The sequence below is a fragment of the Lutzomyia longipalpis genome, chromosome 2 (genome assembly GCF_024334085.1).
Source record: "Lutzomyia longipalpis isolate SR_M1_2022 chromosome 2, ASM2433408v1".
NCBI classification, from domain to species: domain Eukaryota; kingdom Metazoa; phylum Arthropoda; class Insecta; order Diptera; family Psychodidae; genus Lutzomyia; species Lutzomyia longipalpis.
The window spans coordinates 11,835,872-11,854,390 of NC_074708.1; the positions used below are offsets into that span (position 1 = coordinate 11,835,872).

Sequence of the window (18,519 nt, forward strand, 5' to 3'; positions counted from 1 at the left end):
GACGGCATAATTACTACGCCGTACCCAACAATTTCAATTCCCTATCATCTCTCAAGATCACACCGATCAGGAGTACATTAGATAAAGTGGTGCAATGCAATTGGGTATGAATAAAACCACAAGGTAGTTTAGTGTTGGGTTGTTATGCGTTAACCGACGTAACCCATATCTTGGTTTGAAGAATTCCAGAAGTTAATTAGCAATGAATTTAACATCATTCCTCCTTCTCTCATCGCTGGCAATTTCAACGGAGGAGAATCCGCAGCAATTTGCGAGGAAATTAATTGAAATTCACCAATTAAATTACATCGCCTCAAAGACAACACTCGTGATCGTTAACAGCTCTGCGGCATCTTCGGGGATTAATGGATTCCTCGGGAGCAGCTCAATTGTCCCATTTGCTGTCACAATCGCAGATTGGAGGTACAAAGTGACGAAGAAGCTCAAGTATTTCCGTTGGCTGCCAGAAAGCTTCACAGATGCAATTGCCTTCTGCCACGATCTCTCCCACTGCCTCCACTTCATTGAGGAACTCTTTCAAGAATTCAACATTAATCCCCGGTCATTGTTTACAATCGCTCTCGATGGGATTTACCCACAGGCGAACCGTAATGAATTGCTAAAAGATTTGCAAATCTTCTTCGAGGAATGTTGGGCACTGAACATGGTTCAAGTGGTTGTTCTACTTCGCAATTCCTCATCAGAAGAGACTTTCTTGGCCTTTTCCTACCATCCCTATCTCGATGAATTCCTCATTGATTTGTCAGAAAGGTGAAGAGGGAAAACCACAATGAGGATTTTCTTAATGAAATTAATGAGAACATTTGTGAACATTTCAGTCCGATTGAAGAATTTTTCCCAAAAGACAAAATGAAGAATCTCTTTGGGAAGCCTTTCAGGATGTCCCTCTTCGAAATGGAGCCCAATGCAATTAATCTCAGTCGTTCTGATAAGATTTCAGAGCAAAACTGGAGAGGGACAGATGGGGTACTTCTTAAGGAACTTCCTAAATATTTGAATGCATCTGTGGCCTTAATTGTTCCTCAGGGGGATGAAAAATTCGGGTAAGTCTGTGCAGAACTAGGACTTTTTTTTTAATTTATGTAAAAATTGTTGAAATTTGATTTTATTTTTTAAAATTTAATTTGATTTTTTTAAATCAAAATCAAATAGCATTTTTTTTACAGAGAAAGAGAGGGGCATGTGCTCATTTACTTTAGCTTTGTATCAATTTGAGTGCCGTATCTCTATATTATACTTATATGTATATTACTTAATTCCGTTTAATATCAAAACGGGGAAGGGAAATGTTGAGCACAATGTTGTTTTGTGATTAAAAAATGTTGTAAAAAATTTATCGTTAAAAAATTTCAATTTATAAGCTTTTGTTGGAAAATTTCTTTATTAAAAAATATTCCTTCCCACCCCTTAATGATAATTTCAGATGATTTAAAGCAAATAAATTAAATAAAATCCACATTCATTGATTAAAAGTTATAAGATTTTATCAATCAATAATCACGAGTGTTTTTTGTTATTATGAAATTGAATTATGTTGAAGAGAAAATTTTCATTTTATGAGTAATCAATGCCTCAACTTAATGACTTTTTTACCTCCTCATAAACTTTCTTTCAGCTTTGAGATATTCATTAATGAAACATATGGCATCATTAAGGGTGGAGCAGGGGCAGATGTGGCACAAAGAAGAGCAGACGTTACACTAAACTCCCGCGTATTGGACACGTCTTTTTATGTGGAAAGTCTGTATCCTGTCCGCCCAGATCCTGTGGTCATTATTGTTCCGAAAGCCGAGAGAATACCCACGTTCTTCAATATTTTGCGCACCTTCGATACTAAATCAAAGTTTCTCATTTTAATTTCTTACTGCATGACTTTTGCCATTAATTTGTTCTTCAGGAAGGCAAAAGGAACTGAATATAGAGAACCAGTAGGAGCTTTTAGTTCATCATTTGTTGAAACCACATCGGTCTTCTTTTGGACGTCCCACAGTTCACCACCTCGGCGTCACGCACATCGTATATCATTTATCGCGTGGTCGGTGTTCAGCTTCCTGATTTTAAATGCATTCCTGAGTCGCCTAACGAGCGTTTTTATTGCGCCCTTTTACGAGGACGACATCGACACAGTGCAGCAACTCACGGCCAGCAAGTACGGCATCGGGATCTTGGAGAATCGAGTGAGTTTAATGGAGCTGTATCGGAATAAATCAATTCTCGGTGAGGAATATTCAGGAATGGCCAAGAAGTACTTCAAGATAAAATCTCAGGGTGACATGATTAAGATGATCAACGCTAATGTTCCCCAAGCATTCATCACTCTTAAATCCCGAGCCCAGCACTACGTGGAGCTCAAGAGATTCGCCCGCGATGGAGAGCCAATGTATCACCTCATGAAATCTCCAATAAGTACATAATGCACCACCACAACTCCCCTTCCCCCAGCGCCATCCCGCAAATAAACCTTCTCTCTCTCTAACAGTTCCCGACAACGGAGTTCACATCGTGAGCTGGGGATCACCCTTCTGGGGTATTCTCAATGAATTCTTCCGGCTGACCAGTGAGGCGGGACTCAATCAGATGTGGCGCAAGGGACACTACATCGTCCCCGAAATGCCACAGCACATGAAGGAGCACAAGAAGTTCACAATGAACAACGTTCAGGCAATTTTCTTCTTCTGGGCCATCGGACTTTCCCTCGCAACGCTCGTTTTCTTCATAGAAATCCTCCATGGGCGCATTAGAACTCAATAATATTCTAAAATTCTCTTCAAGTCACGAAAATTCCCATCTCGTGCACTAATTTGCAAGAAGATTGCAATGAATCTGGATGATGATTGCCATTCATTTTCATCTCTTTGCAGAGATTCTCGTGAAATGCTACAATTCCTAAAAAACATCAACCTTGGAGTTCTCGCGTGCATCTCTCTTTGGATATAATTTAATTATCAGGATGGTATTTTAGTGCAATTTCTTCACACTTTGTGCTCTGTGTGGGGGCAAAAAATGGTTCTTAAAAACGCGAGGAAAGAACTAAAGAGAAATTCAAGAATATTTTACGATGTGAATTGGTTTTTTTTTGAGTAATTTAATTGTTCTAAAAAATTCGCGTTTCAATGTGCAAATTCCTTTCTCATAGAACATTTGCAATGTTGTATGAGTTTTTTGGTGGATTTTTTGTAGCAGTGAAAATGGTGAAAATAAAATGTTTTAAGTATAAAAAGAACTTAAGAAATTATAATTTCTTAATCACACATAATCATTCTTTTAAACATTTCCTTTTAATAATTTTTCTGAGAAGAATATTCTCATATTTAGAATAAACATAGAACGTTTAGTTTCATTTTTTTCTTAACCAAGATTTGCCTATTATTTTTTTCTATAACCTTGAAAGCATAACAAATAAATTCAGTTAAAATACGATTTTTAGAACTTCTTGTGCAAAATTTCAAGAATTTTTGTTGAAAATTCATTTTCCAGGTTTTAAAATCAGTCTTTGCGATTCTAATTAGTTCCTGAATAAAATGGGTTAACAAGACAAATCTTAATATTTTTTTTGGACTTTTTGGCACATTTTCTGCTAGATAAAATAAAAAAAATCACCCGGGGTTAAGCCACAAAAAAAGTCTCTAAAGCTTTTCAATTCAAGTCATTATGACCATTTCATACAATTTTATCTCATTCACTGCGAGAATGTTAATTTAGAGACACTCTCTACGGGACATCCCAGGAAATATCTAATTTAGTTTTGCATTAAAAAAAATTAAAATCTCGTCTCCAACCCTGCAGGTGATCATGACACTATCTCATTTGATAGAGCAATAGACGCGGGATATTCCTTTCTTCACCACATTGCCGTAACAAGTCGATCAGTGTACAGAATTAGAGACTAATTGAATGTATCTCATTGAGAACTTTTTTATATTTGAAGCTCATTGCATAGTGGCTGCCATGTCTATTAAAGTTGAATGGAAGACACTTATAGATTTGTTCCAGTTAGTCAATTAAAGTGTATTTTGAGCGATAATTGCAAAATGGAAAATGAGTGAACGCCTTTTTGTTCGCCATAAAAACGCGCAAAATACTCCACAAGACACAGTTAGAAGAAGGAAAATCAATTGCTTTGGGTTGTATTTTTATATGCATAATTTTTCACTTATATATTGTTGTTTTTCGATCATTAGTCCAGTGCCTCATTTGGGCTTTTGTAGGAGCCACAGCTGCTGGATATTTGCTATTAGCTACGGTGATTAACCCATTTTCCCCCATCTTTTGTGTACTACACGTCCCCATTTTCATATAGGCCCCTTGGGGGAGTGTGGGGGGCCATCGGTGCAGTTTGATCGGAAGATTGTCTGATTCAAGCAAAAAGAAAAGTCTTAAAGAACTTTTGTATATGGAAAAGTGGGAAGCGTACGTTAAATCTCCTTTTGATGGGGAGAGATCTTTGCCGTGAAAAGCGACGTACGGTTGTGATTGAACCCATCAATCAATCAAAAGGTATGTATTGTACGGGATGGATAGGGCACGACATGAAAATAATCTAATATAATTTATCATATATATGGATACTCGCGGGGATTCATCATTACACCGCATGATGGTGCAAAAGAGAAAACCTCAATCCGACAAATCCCTTCCCGCGTTTGTCAGTGTGTAGCTTCTGCAGGAAACTCCATAAATTCACCGTGACTTGCCGTCCAGCGTCAAAGGCGCACACTCATGATTTGTCTCAATGGACGGACATGATTGAGACACCCACTGTGGGATGCAGCATCTCTTCCAACATCCCATTCTTCTTTGCTGTTTTTTTTTATTTATGCGAAAGGTGAGGAAAAAACATATGGACCAAGAAGAGGAAATGCTTGGATGTTTGACCGACTAACTGTGCATTTCCTTAGCTATATATAGTCACTCAAAAGGGGTATGTCATTTCAGGATAAATAAGACTGTTTACGAAACTAGATTATTTTATAAATTATTTATTTATTTATTCTTTTATTTTTTATGCCTAAAAAAAGCGGAGTTTTTAGGAAAAAAACGGAGGATTACTAATGATTTGTTCTTAGTTTAATTTTAAATGGAATTGTTAAAATTGCAATGAGAAAACGACTCTTTCTCTTTTAAAAGAGTCTGAGGAGAGATGAAAATCAATTCGAAACATCGGTAATTTAATAAGAAAATTTGAAAGAAACATTCATAATGAAAGTCTTTCCATCCTCTTAAATTCCCAAGCAAAATCGAAATCTATCAATTTATCAGTCTTAATGTTGCTATAGGCTTCCGGTGTTCGTCAGAGGAAAATTCCCGCTCACCCAAGGAAAAGCAGCAATTTATGCCAAAGCTTTCGATCCCAATAGTGGCTCTTCTTCAGTGGTTTTGCTTGTTGTTACTTGGGGATTGTCCTCCTCTCTCTATTCTCCACACACTCAAGTGTAACAACAAGTAACAACAAGCAAAACCACTGAAGAAGAGCCACTATTGGGCTCGAAAGCTTTGGCATAAATTGCTGCTTTTCCTTGGGTGAGCGGGAATTTTCCTCTGACGAACACCGGAAGCCTATAGCAACATAATCAATACGTCAGAATAAGAAGGGAAATCAGTCTTAATCTTTTTAAGTTTTTGAACGCTTTCTTCAGATTTAATTCACATTTTATCCTAAAACAATTTCTTTGTCACTTATTCATTGGTAAAAAAAAATTCTTTAGCTTTCTAGGTATTTAAAATCTAGAACAACCTCTAAAACTCTGTAGTGCAGAGTTTCAAGAATTCCAGTGAAGAGTTGACTATTCTAGACAATTTCTGGGCAAATCTAGGTCAATCAAAGAACTGAAAAAACAATATTGATTTGATCTAACAAGAAAAAAAGAAAAATTATCTTAAGTTTTCATTAATTTTGGGCTTAATTCGGCGATCAAGAAACCCTTGAAATTCGCTTGAAATCTTGTTTCAGTACTTTCAAAGATTTCAAAGGTTTCTTGGTCGCTGAAAAAGGTCCTTTATTTGTTTTTTTTAACCCTTGTGGAGAATTTTGCTAGTCACCATTTCGACGTTTTTTTTTTTTTAATCGTTACAGAGTAAAATCTGTTAAACATATCGTGATAATTTCTACATCTGTGTGTAGGGAAGTTCCATTACTTCAAGATCGTCAAAAGAAAACTGGGAAAACCTTTTCTTTTAAGAGAAAATTGAGGTCAAACTTTTGAGGTTAGAAACCTCGACCCTCCAAGTGTTAATTATAATTTGCTGCTTGAAAAATGAGCGTGATTTGTTTTTTTAATTCTATTTTAATTTTTTTTAAATACATATAAGTGTTTATAAACAAAATAAAATTATGAAAATTACATTTTTTGTTCATTTGCGTATTTAAATAGAAAAATAAGTTTCAAATAGAAACGTTGTTGTATTATTCAGCAAATATTTGTTGATTTTTTTTTCAAACAGATTCCATTGGAAAAGTATAGAGTGAGACTTTTCTTTAATATTTTATTAAAGATCTTCAACATCCTGTTTGTTGTGTAAAAGTATGATATAACATGAAGAAAAATGAATATAGACTCCTTTTTTTAAGTTCAAAAAATTTATCCTCATCAGAATAAATTTTGAAAATTGTTTTAAACTGGAAACATTAGAAACACTCAGAATGTACTCAATTTTTGAAATGACAACCCCCTTTAGTACGTTGTATTACATTATCTGCACAGTGTGCGATAAAATTATCGCATTGTGTCCATCCGTGGTCATATTTCGCCATCAAATTGTCGTAGAATCGTCATGAAGATGGCATTCATGGTGAAGAAATATAGCCGTTATTATGGCAAAAAGAATTTTCGCCACAAATTCCCATCAAAGAGAATTTCGTTGATTCTCGTGCACATCTTCCGCCAAATTCCCTCCTATGTTGTTCTCGCGTGTTCTACATGCTCACATCTCTTTGACTCTGCGAGATAATCGTACACCACCGTTTAGTACGGAGACCCGCTGGGAGACAAACTAGCGAGTGATGTTTCAATTCTTCTTTACTCAATGAACATGCGCGTTGTTTGGTGCAAAGTCATGCAAATGATTGAGGATGATTTGATTAATTTTCGTGAATTTGCCAACACTCGTTTGCGCGCACACTGTTATGATGTGCAGAGATTTTCCTTGTCATGCGAGATACATAGATGGAAAGACTTCAATGCTTGCGGTAGGTTGTGGTAGACGAACCCGAAAATTGTGGAGCAACATCTTAATCGACGTGATTGTGCTAAAAGCGGCAAAGCACCCACTTGAGCACGTCGAGACAATTGGCGAAAAGCCAGTAGCGGTTGCTTATGCTAAGTGGAGGCCATGACCCCGCAACAGGTGTGTGAGAGATGCTCTCTGCTCTCCCAACATTTCTGGTTCACCTCTTTTGTCTTCTTGGCAAAAAAAAAGTATGTTTTGTTGTGGTGTGGAATGATTAATGGGTGAAATTGAACGCAGAATTCATTGTCAAAATCAATGGGGAGCGGAGGCATGGAGTGTGTGTCCATGACCTCGCTGATGAATGCTCCCTTTGTCTTTTCCTTGCTAAACCATCCGAGATATAGTTTCATCAACAATAGAGCCATGGCGAGAGCATAACACAGTTCAGTACCAACTCTTGTATTCCATATGGTTCATGACAGGGGGAGACCCCATCACGATTGCGTGAGGAAATTCCTGCTACGCTCAAAAGACCATAATTGCTAACACTGACCACGGTATGTGTTGCACCAGGAGTGATGGGTAACAAGAAATTGAGGGTAACGCCGCATATTACAAAGTTATTCTCTTATCAGATTAATGGGTGAAAGTCTGTGGTAGCTTGCAAATGCCTTCCCCATTTACCTCTGTATGTGACCACCACTCTTCCTCCAATGTAAGAACAATAGGTAGGTACCTACATGTCTTGTCTATTGCCGTAGTGGCAGAACTTCACTCAATCCCGTTAAAGAACATGCAGAGAAAAAGAAGTATAAAATGCATTTGCACACCATATCGATCCATTATACCTCATTTCTCGGTGGCTTTTTCCCCCACACTTTCCAGCACACTCAGAGAAATTTCTCATAGATTGAAGAAAGTGAAGCCAAACAACACACCCCTTTTGCCAATTTCAAAATTCCATAAGAAAGAGAATTCTTCTGAGGAATTGAAAATATCTCCAGATTCTTTTTTTTTCGGTGTACTCAACAGACAAAAGGGAACAGATGTTGGACGTACTAATGAGTAAAGGCAACTGTTGTTAGTGTAATTAAGTTAACTACCAAAAGCAAAATACGGGAATAATTTGGGAAATATTTTAAGAATGAGAATGGAGAATCTTTGGCAGGCATGTTTAAATTTCAAAGACGTTAATTTTTGACTATATTTGTTTCAATTTAAAAGAATGATTAGAATTAATTGCATTTGTTGTGAAATTTTTTGAATTAATCGGATTTAGGTAGATTCTTAAATCTTTCAAATAAAGAAAAATATCTGGAAAGATTTTTTTCTTATTCAGCAGGAAGATTTATTAATTTTTTCATTAGTAAATTGAGAAATTAGATGTGTCTAGTTATAGGCCAATGTACGCAGGTACGAAAAAGGAGTTTATTCACTTTGAGGTTCATTCACACAGACCAGTTAAAAAAATATTTAGGGCATTGGAAATCCTAATCAAGAACTTATGGTAGTTGTTCTAAGGGAAATTTAAGATTAAAGCTTTTCCGGAAGCGTTAGCCAAGGATCAGTTCAAACGCTTTCGTATAATTTTAGAAAATCTTTCGAAACTTAAAAAGGTAAAGAAAAGTTGAAAGCTCTGGCTAAAATTATATGGATGCGTTGAAACTGATCCATCGTCTCCTTGACTTCTTATTCCATAAAGACTTTGGCCCTAAATTATTCAATAGGTAATTAATGTAGGACGATATTCCTACATGGGCTAATAACTACCCTTATTTGAAGAGCTAACGGGTCCCGAACTGAATCGGACGAGCAACAGTGGGCTACTGAACCTATGAGTGCCTGATGAGCGGCATAGAGCTAACGACTCATCTCACTCTTTCACCCAGAGCAGTCCAACCCTAGACACACATAGTGCCATAGCTCAACATTATATACGGTGGAAGGGTTTCTCTACCGGGGCACCTAGCATTGTTCTACATTAATTATTTAATTTTCGCGAAGTTTGATTTCAAAATTTGTTTAAAAATTCTGAATAACCTCCTTTATTTTTTGTAAAAACTCTATTTCTTAGAAATTCTAGAAATGCGAAAGATATTTTGTATTCTTGATTTCCAACATCAGAAATGTAAGCAGCATGATGATTTTCTAAAAAAGAAATTCAAAAATCAATCTCTCAAAATTAATTATCAGCAATTAATAGCATTTAAAAAATATATTAAAACGATTAAACATTCCGTAAATAATTTGTTTATCTAAAAATACCTTCCGCAACGAATAATTAAATCTTATTGAGGAGAAATTCATTTTAATCACCTTAATTATTTTAAAAATCGTTAAATTTCTATTTTTCGCATATTTTCCCAATAGATGACTGAAAATGCATTGACCGCCATCTAGTGTCAAATTCCATTTAATACAAAACTCCAAGTCTTTCTTCCCGGTAACCCCTAAATATTTGCATAAGAGGTGTTTTGCATAACAACACTGCAACCTTGCTGTGAAGTTCAAGTTGAGAATGGTCAGTAAAGAGTAAGCTAAATATATAAAAGAAAACAGCTAAAGTTTTGCAACATAAATCACCGAAATTACATGTTTTAAACTGATTTTTTTTCTCGCTAAACTGCATGTTGTTCATGAGAAATTAACTGTGTCACTCTGTGTACAAGGTGTATAAGAATTTTACCCATATTTCACGCACAGTGCCTCCAACGTCTTATAAATCTCACTGTAGTTGGAAGTACATACACGACCAAAGTCTCAACTAATTCAAGAGTAATCTGGGCACATGTGAAGAATTTTTATAATGGCATTTCAAATGCCCACAGTCATGCTGCATAAAAGATTAATGGAAGATATTTTGTCTGCCGGAATAGAACCGTGAAATTAGAAATTTTGCTATATAAATGCTCTGAGTACAGGGTGAAAATGGAGTGATGTTAGTTTAATCTGAGTGCAAGCGAATAAAGATTATTTACTTTAGGAGCATCGCATTATTGGCTGCTCTGCGAGAGGATTCGATAAGATGGACAAAAAGAAGGCTTATACCTTGAGGAGACTATCCATCAGGTGGGAATGTGTGTAAATTTGCCGGTTTATTTGCATGTCGCATTTGCGTATATTGCCTACCTAAGCAGGTCAATAAAAAGAGTTAATGGCCAAAGAAGTTGGAATGGAAAATAAGCAATTTAATGGACGCATACGATGGTCAACCTGGTGGGTATCTACTTTGCAAAAGGGAAGACAGAAGTTTATAGTTTTTTTGTGCTTGGAGTTCTTGAGACAACTCCCAAGCCTCAGGTCCAACTTTGCATCTTTCTGGGGGGAAACTCTAACGGACGCCACTCAAAGTCATTTGACCAGTTCATCCGCACACATTTATCTCAATATTTACACCGTCTCCAATTTAAATTAGATCACCAAGACGCGGCATACAATGTTGCCACACGAAGCCAATAAATTCTTGAATAAATGAAGCACCATCGGACATATCAGAGATGATCCCTCTGCGACAGGTTTGGGGGGTACTTCATGAGAAATCCACCTCAATGCGCGCGATAAAATTGCCACATTGTACCTGCCCATTTGCAATTATCTTCATTCCTATTGCTACCCACTTTCCATATTTACTCGCGCAGTAGTGGATGTTTTACGACCCATTCTTCCGATGAAGACATGAATCCCCGGCATTGCCCATTCTCTTTTCGTCCATTATAACAATTCAATTAGTGATGTTCCGAAAAGATGAAGTGAAAATAGAGAGCGGGATATTATGTGCCCAGTTCAAAGCATAAATGCGCCAAGGAAGGGTTTTTTCTTCTACTTTATTTCACAGCTAAATCCCATTTCCCGCATTTATGGAGCATGGACGTTTTTTACAATGGAGAGGGTTTTGCTTTTATTTGGATTTTCTTCATTGAATTCTTAAGGATTGAATTATAATAAAATAAATTTAAACTATTGAGTTGTCCAATATTTATACGGATATCTAACCTAAGATATTTCACATAAATTCAGCACAATTTCGATTTTCTGTCTCATTCATCCCCATTGAATGTAATGTAATTATTTTAAGGATAAAGCGATGAAAATTGCTTATTGGAATCTTTTAGGTGATAATTCTAAAATTTTCAATTAAAATTTTAAATTGTTTAAGAAATTAGATTTATTTGTAGAATTTTAGTAAAACAAACTTAATTTTATCAATAGAAAAAGTACTTAAAAAGTCGTAAAATCAGTGCAAAAAAACTGTGAAATTCAAGTAAAAAGTTTGAGCCCGATCTGACGACTTTGCAAAAAGGTTTAACAAGGTTCATTTTAATCATTTAAATCATTTAAATACATCAAAAGTTAAAAAAGAAAATTTTTAGCTAGTTGTTCTCGAGATAGGTTATTTAATTGTCGGAAAAAATCCTATTTTCCTCTATCAACTATTACAGGTTGAGAAGTTAAGAGCACTCAATTTTCTGTTTGTTTTTTTTCTTATTCGAGTTCTTGAACCTTTTCATATCTGTGAAAAACGACGAAAGAAACGCGATTTTGTACACCAAAAAAATCATATTTTTTCCCTTTTCTTTTTTCCGTGATTTTTTTTTCTTCATCATCATCTTTTCTTTCTTTCTTTGTATACCAAATTTTTGTTTAGAAGATTGGTGGAATTCTTCAAATTATCATCGACAAAAAGCCTGTATTTGTGTCAAGGGACTTTGTTGCACAATAATTGTGTATCCGCAGAATCACATAATTAACCTCTTCCGTCTGCCCTCCCACGAAATCATCCTGGCAATCTCCGAGGTATTCCTGTACCCGGCACAGGAGGTATTTTACATTATCCAACCGGAGGATTCTGTGATCACTCAAGAACCACAAACTCTATCTGAAAATGGGAAGATCTCTAAGCCCTCACGGAATTCAATGCCATTTCTCAATGGAAAACCCGGAACATTGCATGATATGGAGGTAATAGAAGCTCATACTGTTGGGGTTGTTCCTCCACCCGGGGAGAATGATGTGGTTTTTCCGGAAGTGCGTGAGAAGCAAAAGAGGTGAAAGAGAGTGAAGAAGTGCAAAGACAACAACAACACAGACATCTTGGAGGATTCTTTGTTGATTCTTGAGGAGCCAACCATACTATGAAACATCTCAAAGGGAGCAAAAGTGATTCGGAGGGACTTTAGAATCTCGATCGATGTTCCATTGCTGAAGAATATTTCAAAGAAGGAAGAAAGGATGATGTAGTTTCCTAGAGAATTTCGTTGCATTAGCAAAGAAGAATCATCAGGAATTCTGGAGAAATTGAAATGCAGGTGCCCCCTCAGGAATCCCACCAAGATTTTTCATATTTGTTATATAGGGGATGATGAGGAAAGACCTTCTAATTTGTCTCACTTATAGTAAGCTACGGTTCTTAAAAAGTTTTTTTTCCACAATCTTTAAAGAATTCAGAAAAAATCATTTTCTCCTCTGGATTAATAATCTTGAACGTAATTTAATTGTTTTAGGCAAATTTTTCAATAAAAAAATTTGAAAATCAAGATTGTTTATTTTCTCGACCACTGACTGTTCTTATTTCAGGTTCCTATATTTTTTTAACTAAAAATTTAGTCACAATTTGTAGAATTTAAATGTTTTTCAATATTTAATTTTCTTCGATACCTATGGCTATGTTAATTAAAGAACATTCCTTTAGACACCTTCTAAAATCTACAGTGCTACACATGAAACTAGTTTTTAATTCAATTTCTCAATTTCATAAAAAAATCTTAGATTTATTAAAAATTAACTTTTTTAATTCCGTCTTTTAATTTCAAATATTCTTTCATTAGAAAATCCACCCTTTAAGGCAAACCGATTTTTCCCTCCACTCTTTGACTTCCATGGAACCTCATCAGACGAAATTTGTCTCGGCGTTTGTATTCTTCAACCCAGAACTCATTTAAATATTCCCTTTTTTGCTCATTCTTTACATCCACTCTGTCATCAAATTAGGAATGGCAAATATTACAAAATGCTGGTAATTACCGTAAAAATGATTTGGGACACCACCGACTGTATCCATCAGTGAAAAAAGTCCTCCGATTAGGAGGACTATACCGGAACTAAAGAGCTTCTTCACCATCTTCACCACTCACGCACTTCACTATTATCTCTATTGTGTGTAAAAAAAAAACGCGGAAACCTTTACGAAATGATTGAAGAATATCTTGAGGAGTTTCGCGCCAAAAGACAACTTGCTCGTGAGACTGTCTTCACCAGACTAAAAGCCAACGTGAGTGATGAACTCCTCGCAGTCTCGACGACGTGGTCTCGCGGTGGCTTTCTTTGGGGGGTTTTGCACTGAGACTGTGCGATGGAAGACGCTATTGCCATGAAGCGCCATGAAGAGAGTGTTTTTGCCATTGAACAAGAGCACATCATGTGGAGCGAGAAAATAATTGCAATGTGTGCGAATATTGGATCCCCACCTCCTTCGGGGCCAATTTCAGTGCGCAACACCTCAATTGCTATACGTCGCAGGAAAGTAAAATTGCCGAGGAAAACTCAGTTCAGCGAAAGAGAGCCTTCCAACATAATGCTGGGCTATTGTTCATCTATGATGAGACAGCGTAAATTGTAGTTTATTATTGAAAGGGCCCATAACTGATATCGTCACGAAGGATTTAAAGGGGTACGCATAAGCATATTTGAGGTCCCTCTTTTGCAAATTCCCATACGGATTGCTATGTGGAAATCAATTGGTGATGACGCGTGAGAAGAGTCATTGTGCCAAAAGAATCTATTAATTGCCTATTTATCTTTCAAACACGCAGCTGTGTGTGGCCTAAATAAAATCTAATGACTTCTCTGACCTTGATCTTGGGCATTCTTCTTTAAGAGGTCAACTGTATATTTGCTTATTTCGCCTATTATTGAATTTTCAAGCGACCTATTTTAGTAATTTTTTTCTCTCAGAATGTTGTTTTTTCTGTATTATCCAAAATTATACAAACGTCTAAAAATGAAGGAGTTTATTCACTTTGTGAGTAAAAAAAAAAACTTTGAAACTCATTTCGAGACATTTGACATCGATTAAGAAAAGACAAAAAAACATTGAAAAACAAGTTAAAAAATATCCCCATCCGGTAATTTGTGATTAAAAACCTTATAGCTTAGGATTAATTCTTATATATTAACGCAATCTTTGTCCCCAAGACCAGGTCATTATACTGCCTGAAAGAGAAAAAGAAATTGACGGAATCCAAAAATAGACAAAAATTGACCACAGAAGAAGGCGAGGTGATTCGCCGAAAGCTCTGGTAAAAATTGTGTTTCTCTCGGATTGACACGGACCCTTGACGCCCCCGGAGAGAGCACCTCAGCTCCCACCAAAAAAAAGCCAAGTTAAAAATAATTTTCCTTTTTTTATTAAGATCAGCAAGGAAATGTGCCTGAAATTGTAAGAGGAACTCCAATCCCATTTTGTTTCATTTTTATTTTTTTCTCTTTCAATTCAAGTGTTTTTTTTCTGTTTTCTTTAGCATAAAATTCATAAAATATTTACACTCATGCTTCAATGGACGATATTGCCTTATTGCTTTTAACGTAGAAGTTAAGTAAGTTACAATGGGGGCGTGGTTTGTTAATTTAAAGGCAAATCTGTGTTTAAAGTTTTTTTAGCCCCTTACTGTAAATAATGTAAAATTTGTTTAGCTTATTAAACGTCATTTTATTCTCTTCAAAAATGTATTTAATTTTGACATGATGACATTAATAAAAATGAATAGGCTCCTTTATTTTCAATTATAATAGTTCAAGAATAATAAATGTTTTTGATGGGGTTTTCTTCCCAGCAATTATTTTTAAAACTTTGGAGAAGAGCAGGGTAAAAAGAAGTCAGGAAAAGCTCAAAATTTCATATTTCTGTCTTAAAAATTCCTAAAATTTTCCACTCTATAACTCCTTTGACCACTTTGTACTGTTTCATTGAAAAATATGATATTTTGAGCTTTTTCTAAACTAAACAATTAACAAAGAAAAATCCTTTAAAGAAACTACAAAGGATCCCTTTTAACAATATAGTGATCCCCCTAATAATAAAAAAAAATTAAAATGCCTTTAGCAGTAAATTTTGTACATTTTATTACATTAAATATCTCACGCATTTTCCGTTTGTTTTTTTTTCTCCCAAGACGCTGTTTTATTCAATTTTTCCTTCAACATGAAACGTTCAGTTAATTTTTACTTTTAACCGTGCAATGAAAATTTTCCCTCACAGCTTTGCACAAGTTCCGCATAATCAAACACCAAACACGAAATGTTGATTTAAGGGAATTCGTGATGACATTGCCAATGCTACGGCACATCTCTTGTATAAATTTCTTTGCGCACATTTTTCTCAGCACATTTCAAACTAAACGGTGGTTTCCACCTCGTGTGTGAGTGTTTTTTTTTCATTTTCTTTAATTCTTCTCACATGATGTTTGTCTGGGACTATGATGGAAGGAATAAAAAAAAAGAAAGAGAAAGAATAACAAGACATTCTCCCCAATGTGAAGAAAAATGAACCTATCACTCCCAATATTGAGATTCACATATGAGCATGTTTATGAGCGTGTCATTAGCATTAAAAGGAGGGAATTTGTAATACCGTTTGCTAAAAATTTTCATTTCTCTTTTATGAGATTTGTGATGGTGTCTCTTCTTCAGAAGGTTCCGCATGTTATGCTTCAATAAACCACATAATGCTCATAATTCCAAAGATTCGCAGTAAAATGTGCGAAAATTTAATAGGACGCCCTACGGTGTGCTAAGAAGGGGGCTCAATTTGATTCCTAAACTTTTGTAGGACCCCACGTAGAACTTTAAATGAGGGAGGTTCATCAATTTAAATTTACAATGCCTCAGAGAAAATCAAATGAATAAATTTAACTGCTTTAATTTATGACTCCATTGTCTTTTTACAACACTTCATTCACATATAGTTTTTATTAAAGACTCCAGGGGAAATATAAGACAAGTAATTTTCAACGAGAAAATAATTATACAAACGTTAATGCTATCGTAAAAAAATGTAATAAATTAATAATTTTTAGAAGAAAAAGAGAAAGAAATTGTGTACATGACCTTGAGAGCAATTTGATGATAAAAATGCACATATAGGTTAGAAAATATCGAATGGAATGAAGAAAAGAAAAATTAATTAAATCATAAATCATAATGTAGATAATTCTTTGAAACACACGCGCAGTCTTCTGCTCCATATTTAGTCGATTGAAATAGAAGATTTTTCTGAAATTATATATTCTTCTCACTGCGATAGCGACAATATTGTTATTTCGTGTCTTAAACTATTTTGCAAAATATAAATTTTTGCTAAACATGCAATTTTTGAGCGAAATTCCCACAAGAGAGCTTTACTGGCTTAATTTTGCTTTTAAAATGCGTAGAGGAAGTACATAGTTAGTGAAAGTTTACTACATGCGTTTTTGTAGGTTAATACATTATTCAGGGGGTAAACTTATGTTAAAATGAATAAGAAACTCAGAAATAATTTAACGAAACATCAGAAACATGAAAATTGCTCCAAACGTTGGAAGAATCTTGAAAACTTCCAGAAGATACGAGGAATTTTAAAAATATTTCAAAGATCATGAAAAACTCGACAATTCTTCTAAAGAAATCATGAAAATGAAATACGTTCAGGAACCGCAGAAACCTGACCTACATATGTATGTATTCTTAATTCTACGAAAAACCTTACAGAAACTCATAAAACTTGAAAACTGTTCTAGAACAATATCTACTAAAAGTAATTTCTCAAAAAACCATTAGAAATAAAAAAAATCATTCTACAAAACTCAGGAAAATTAAAAATTGTTTGCAGAAACTTGAAAAAATGTTCCAAGGCCCATGAAAAAAAGACAAATAGCCTCGCGGAACTCATGAAACGTGAAAATCGTTTTAAAGCATTGGAAAAAAAATCTGGAAATGATTCACTGAAAAATTGAAAACTATTCTACACGTTCTTACATAACTCGCAAATTTTCTTAAGTTTCGTAGAGAAATAAAAAAAACTTTCTGTAGAACATGCGAAACAGTACCTATAGTTGATTTGGAAAATATGAATAGTTCAATAATCTTCAGGAAAACTATGTTAAAGACAATGAAATAAAACAGGGCTCCAAGGATGGCTCAATATTAAGAAAATGTTTGGTAAAACTCAAGAAACTAAAATACTGTTCCGCATAAAAATCAGAAACCTTCTTGTTTCTGTTCTTGCACAGAAACCCACACTTTTCTCATTTGATAAACCCCTTTGCGACTTTTAATTCATTTTATTTTACTATCAATGAATTTTTATGCAAATCATATTGATTCAGAACTGTGATAGTCACTCAGGAACGGTCAATTCTTCATCTTGTGGCTTTATTAATTGATTTTTTTCGGATTTGCATTTTAAATGAGAAAAGCGAGCACCTCACACGAGTCTGGTTTGTCACACGATGCCCAACGGCACTTGCAATTTTAAATGTTGCTTTCACCGAGGGGTTTACACGGAGAAAGGCGCGAGGGTTGGAAAAATGCGTCGAACCTGGGCGAAAAGGGGGTGATTTTTGTTGCTCTCCCTGCGTCGCGCAGGCGTCCTCAAATCACAACAAAGAAGGGTGGCGACGTCGTTCTCAAGTGTTTGCGAACCAGGAAATTAATCCCCGACGCAAAATAAAAATATCTGGGATTTCCCAGGAAAATAAAATCAACCTCTCGAAATTCATCTGTGTAGTTTGTGCTGGGTGGTTTGTGGGTAGTTTTCGGGGTGTTTTTTGGAAGTGAAATGCGCGGGTGAAGAATGATACAGCCGAGCGACAAGAGACGACCCCCCATTCCGGCAAAACCAACCAATATTCCACCACCTCCAGCCGCACGGAGGCTCACCCAGGCATCGGGTCAGGATGGAAGTGGTGCCGATGTGGCCACACAGTCATCCTCGAGGAAGCCCCAGAATGCCGGGCAGGCGACACCCGGCGCACCCTCAGGGCACCTCCACATGCAGCAGCATCGTCTAATCCACCAGCTGTCTGAGGAGGTCAAACAGCACTGCCGCATCATCCAGGATAAGCATCTTGTGGAGCGACGGAGACCCCAACAAATGGTACGTAGTACTACCCAACACCTAAATATTCTCTCAATGCATACATATGTACATAGCGTACCATACATATGGGAATTTAGCTTTGAGAGTTCAACAACATTTTAATTTTTATCGATTGCAATGACCGGTTGCATTGAGAGTTCACTTCACTTTTAATTTTTCTTATGATTTTATCTTCTAATAAAACTTGATTTTAAAATTTT

At 35.8% G+C, this 18,519-nt stretch overlaps 1 protein-coding gene across 1 annotated transcript in view; it reads right to left on the reverse strand.

Moving 5' to 3' along the window:
- Positions 1-13,532, reverse strand: part of LOC129790715 (uncharacterized) — a 31,812-nt gene extending 18,280 nt beyond the window's left edge. Inside the window, exon 1 of the mRNA XM_055828388.1 lies at positions 13,210-13,532. Within this exon, the coding sequence (XP_055684363.1) occupies positions 13,210-13,306 (97 nt within the window). The 5' untranslated portion in view covers positions 13,307-13,532. The remainder of the gene's footprint in view (positions 1-13,209) is intronic.
- Between the last annotated feature and the right edge of the window lie 4,987 nt (positions 13,533-18,519).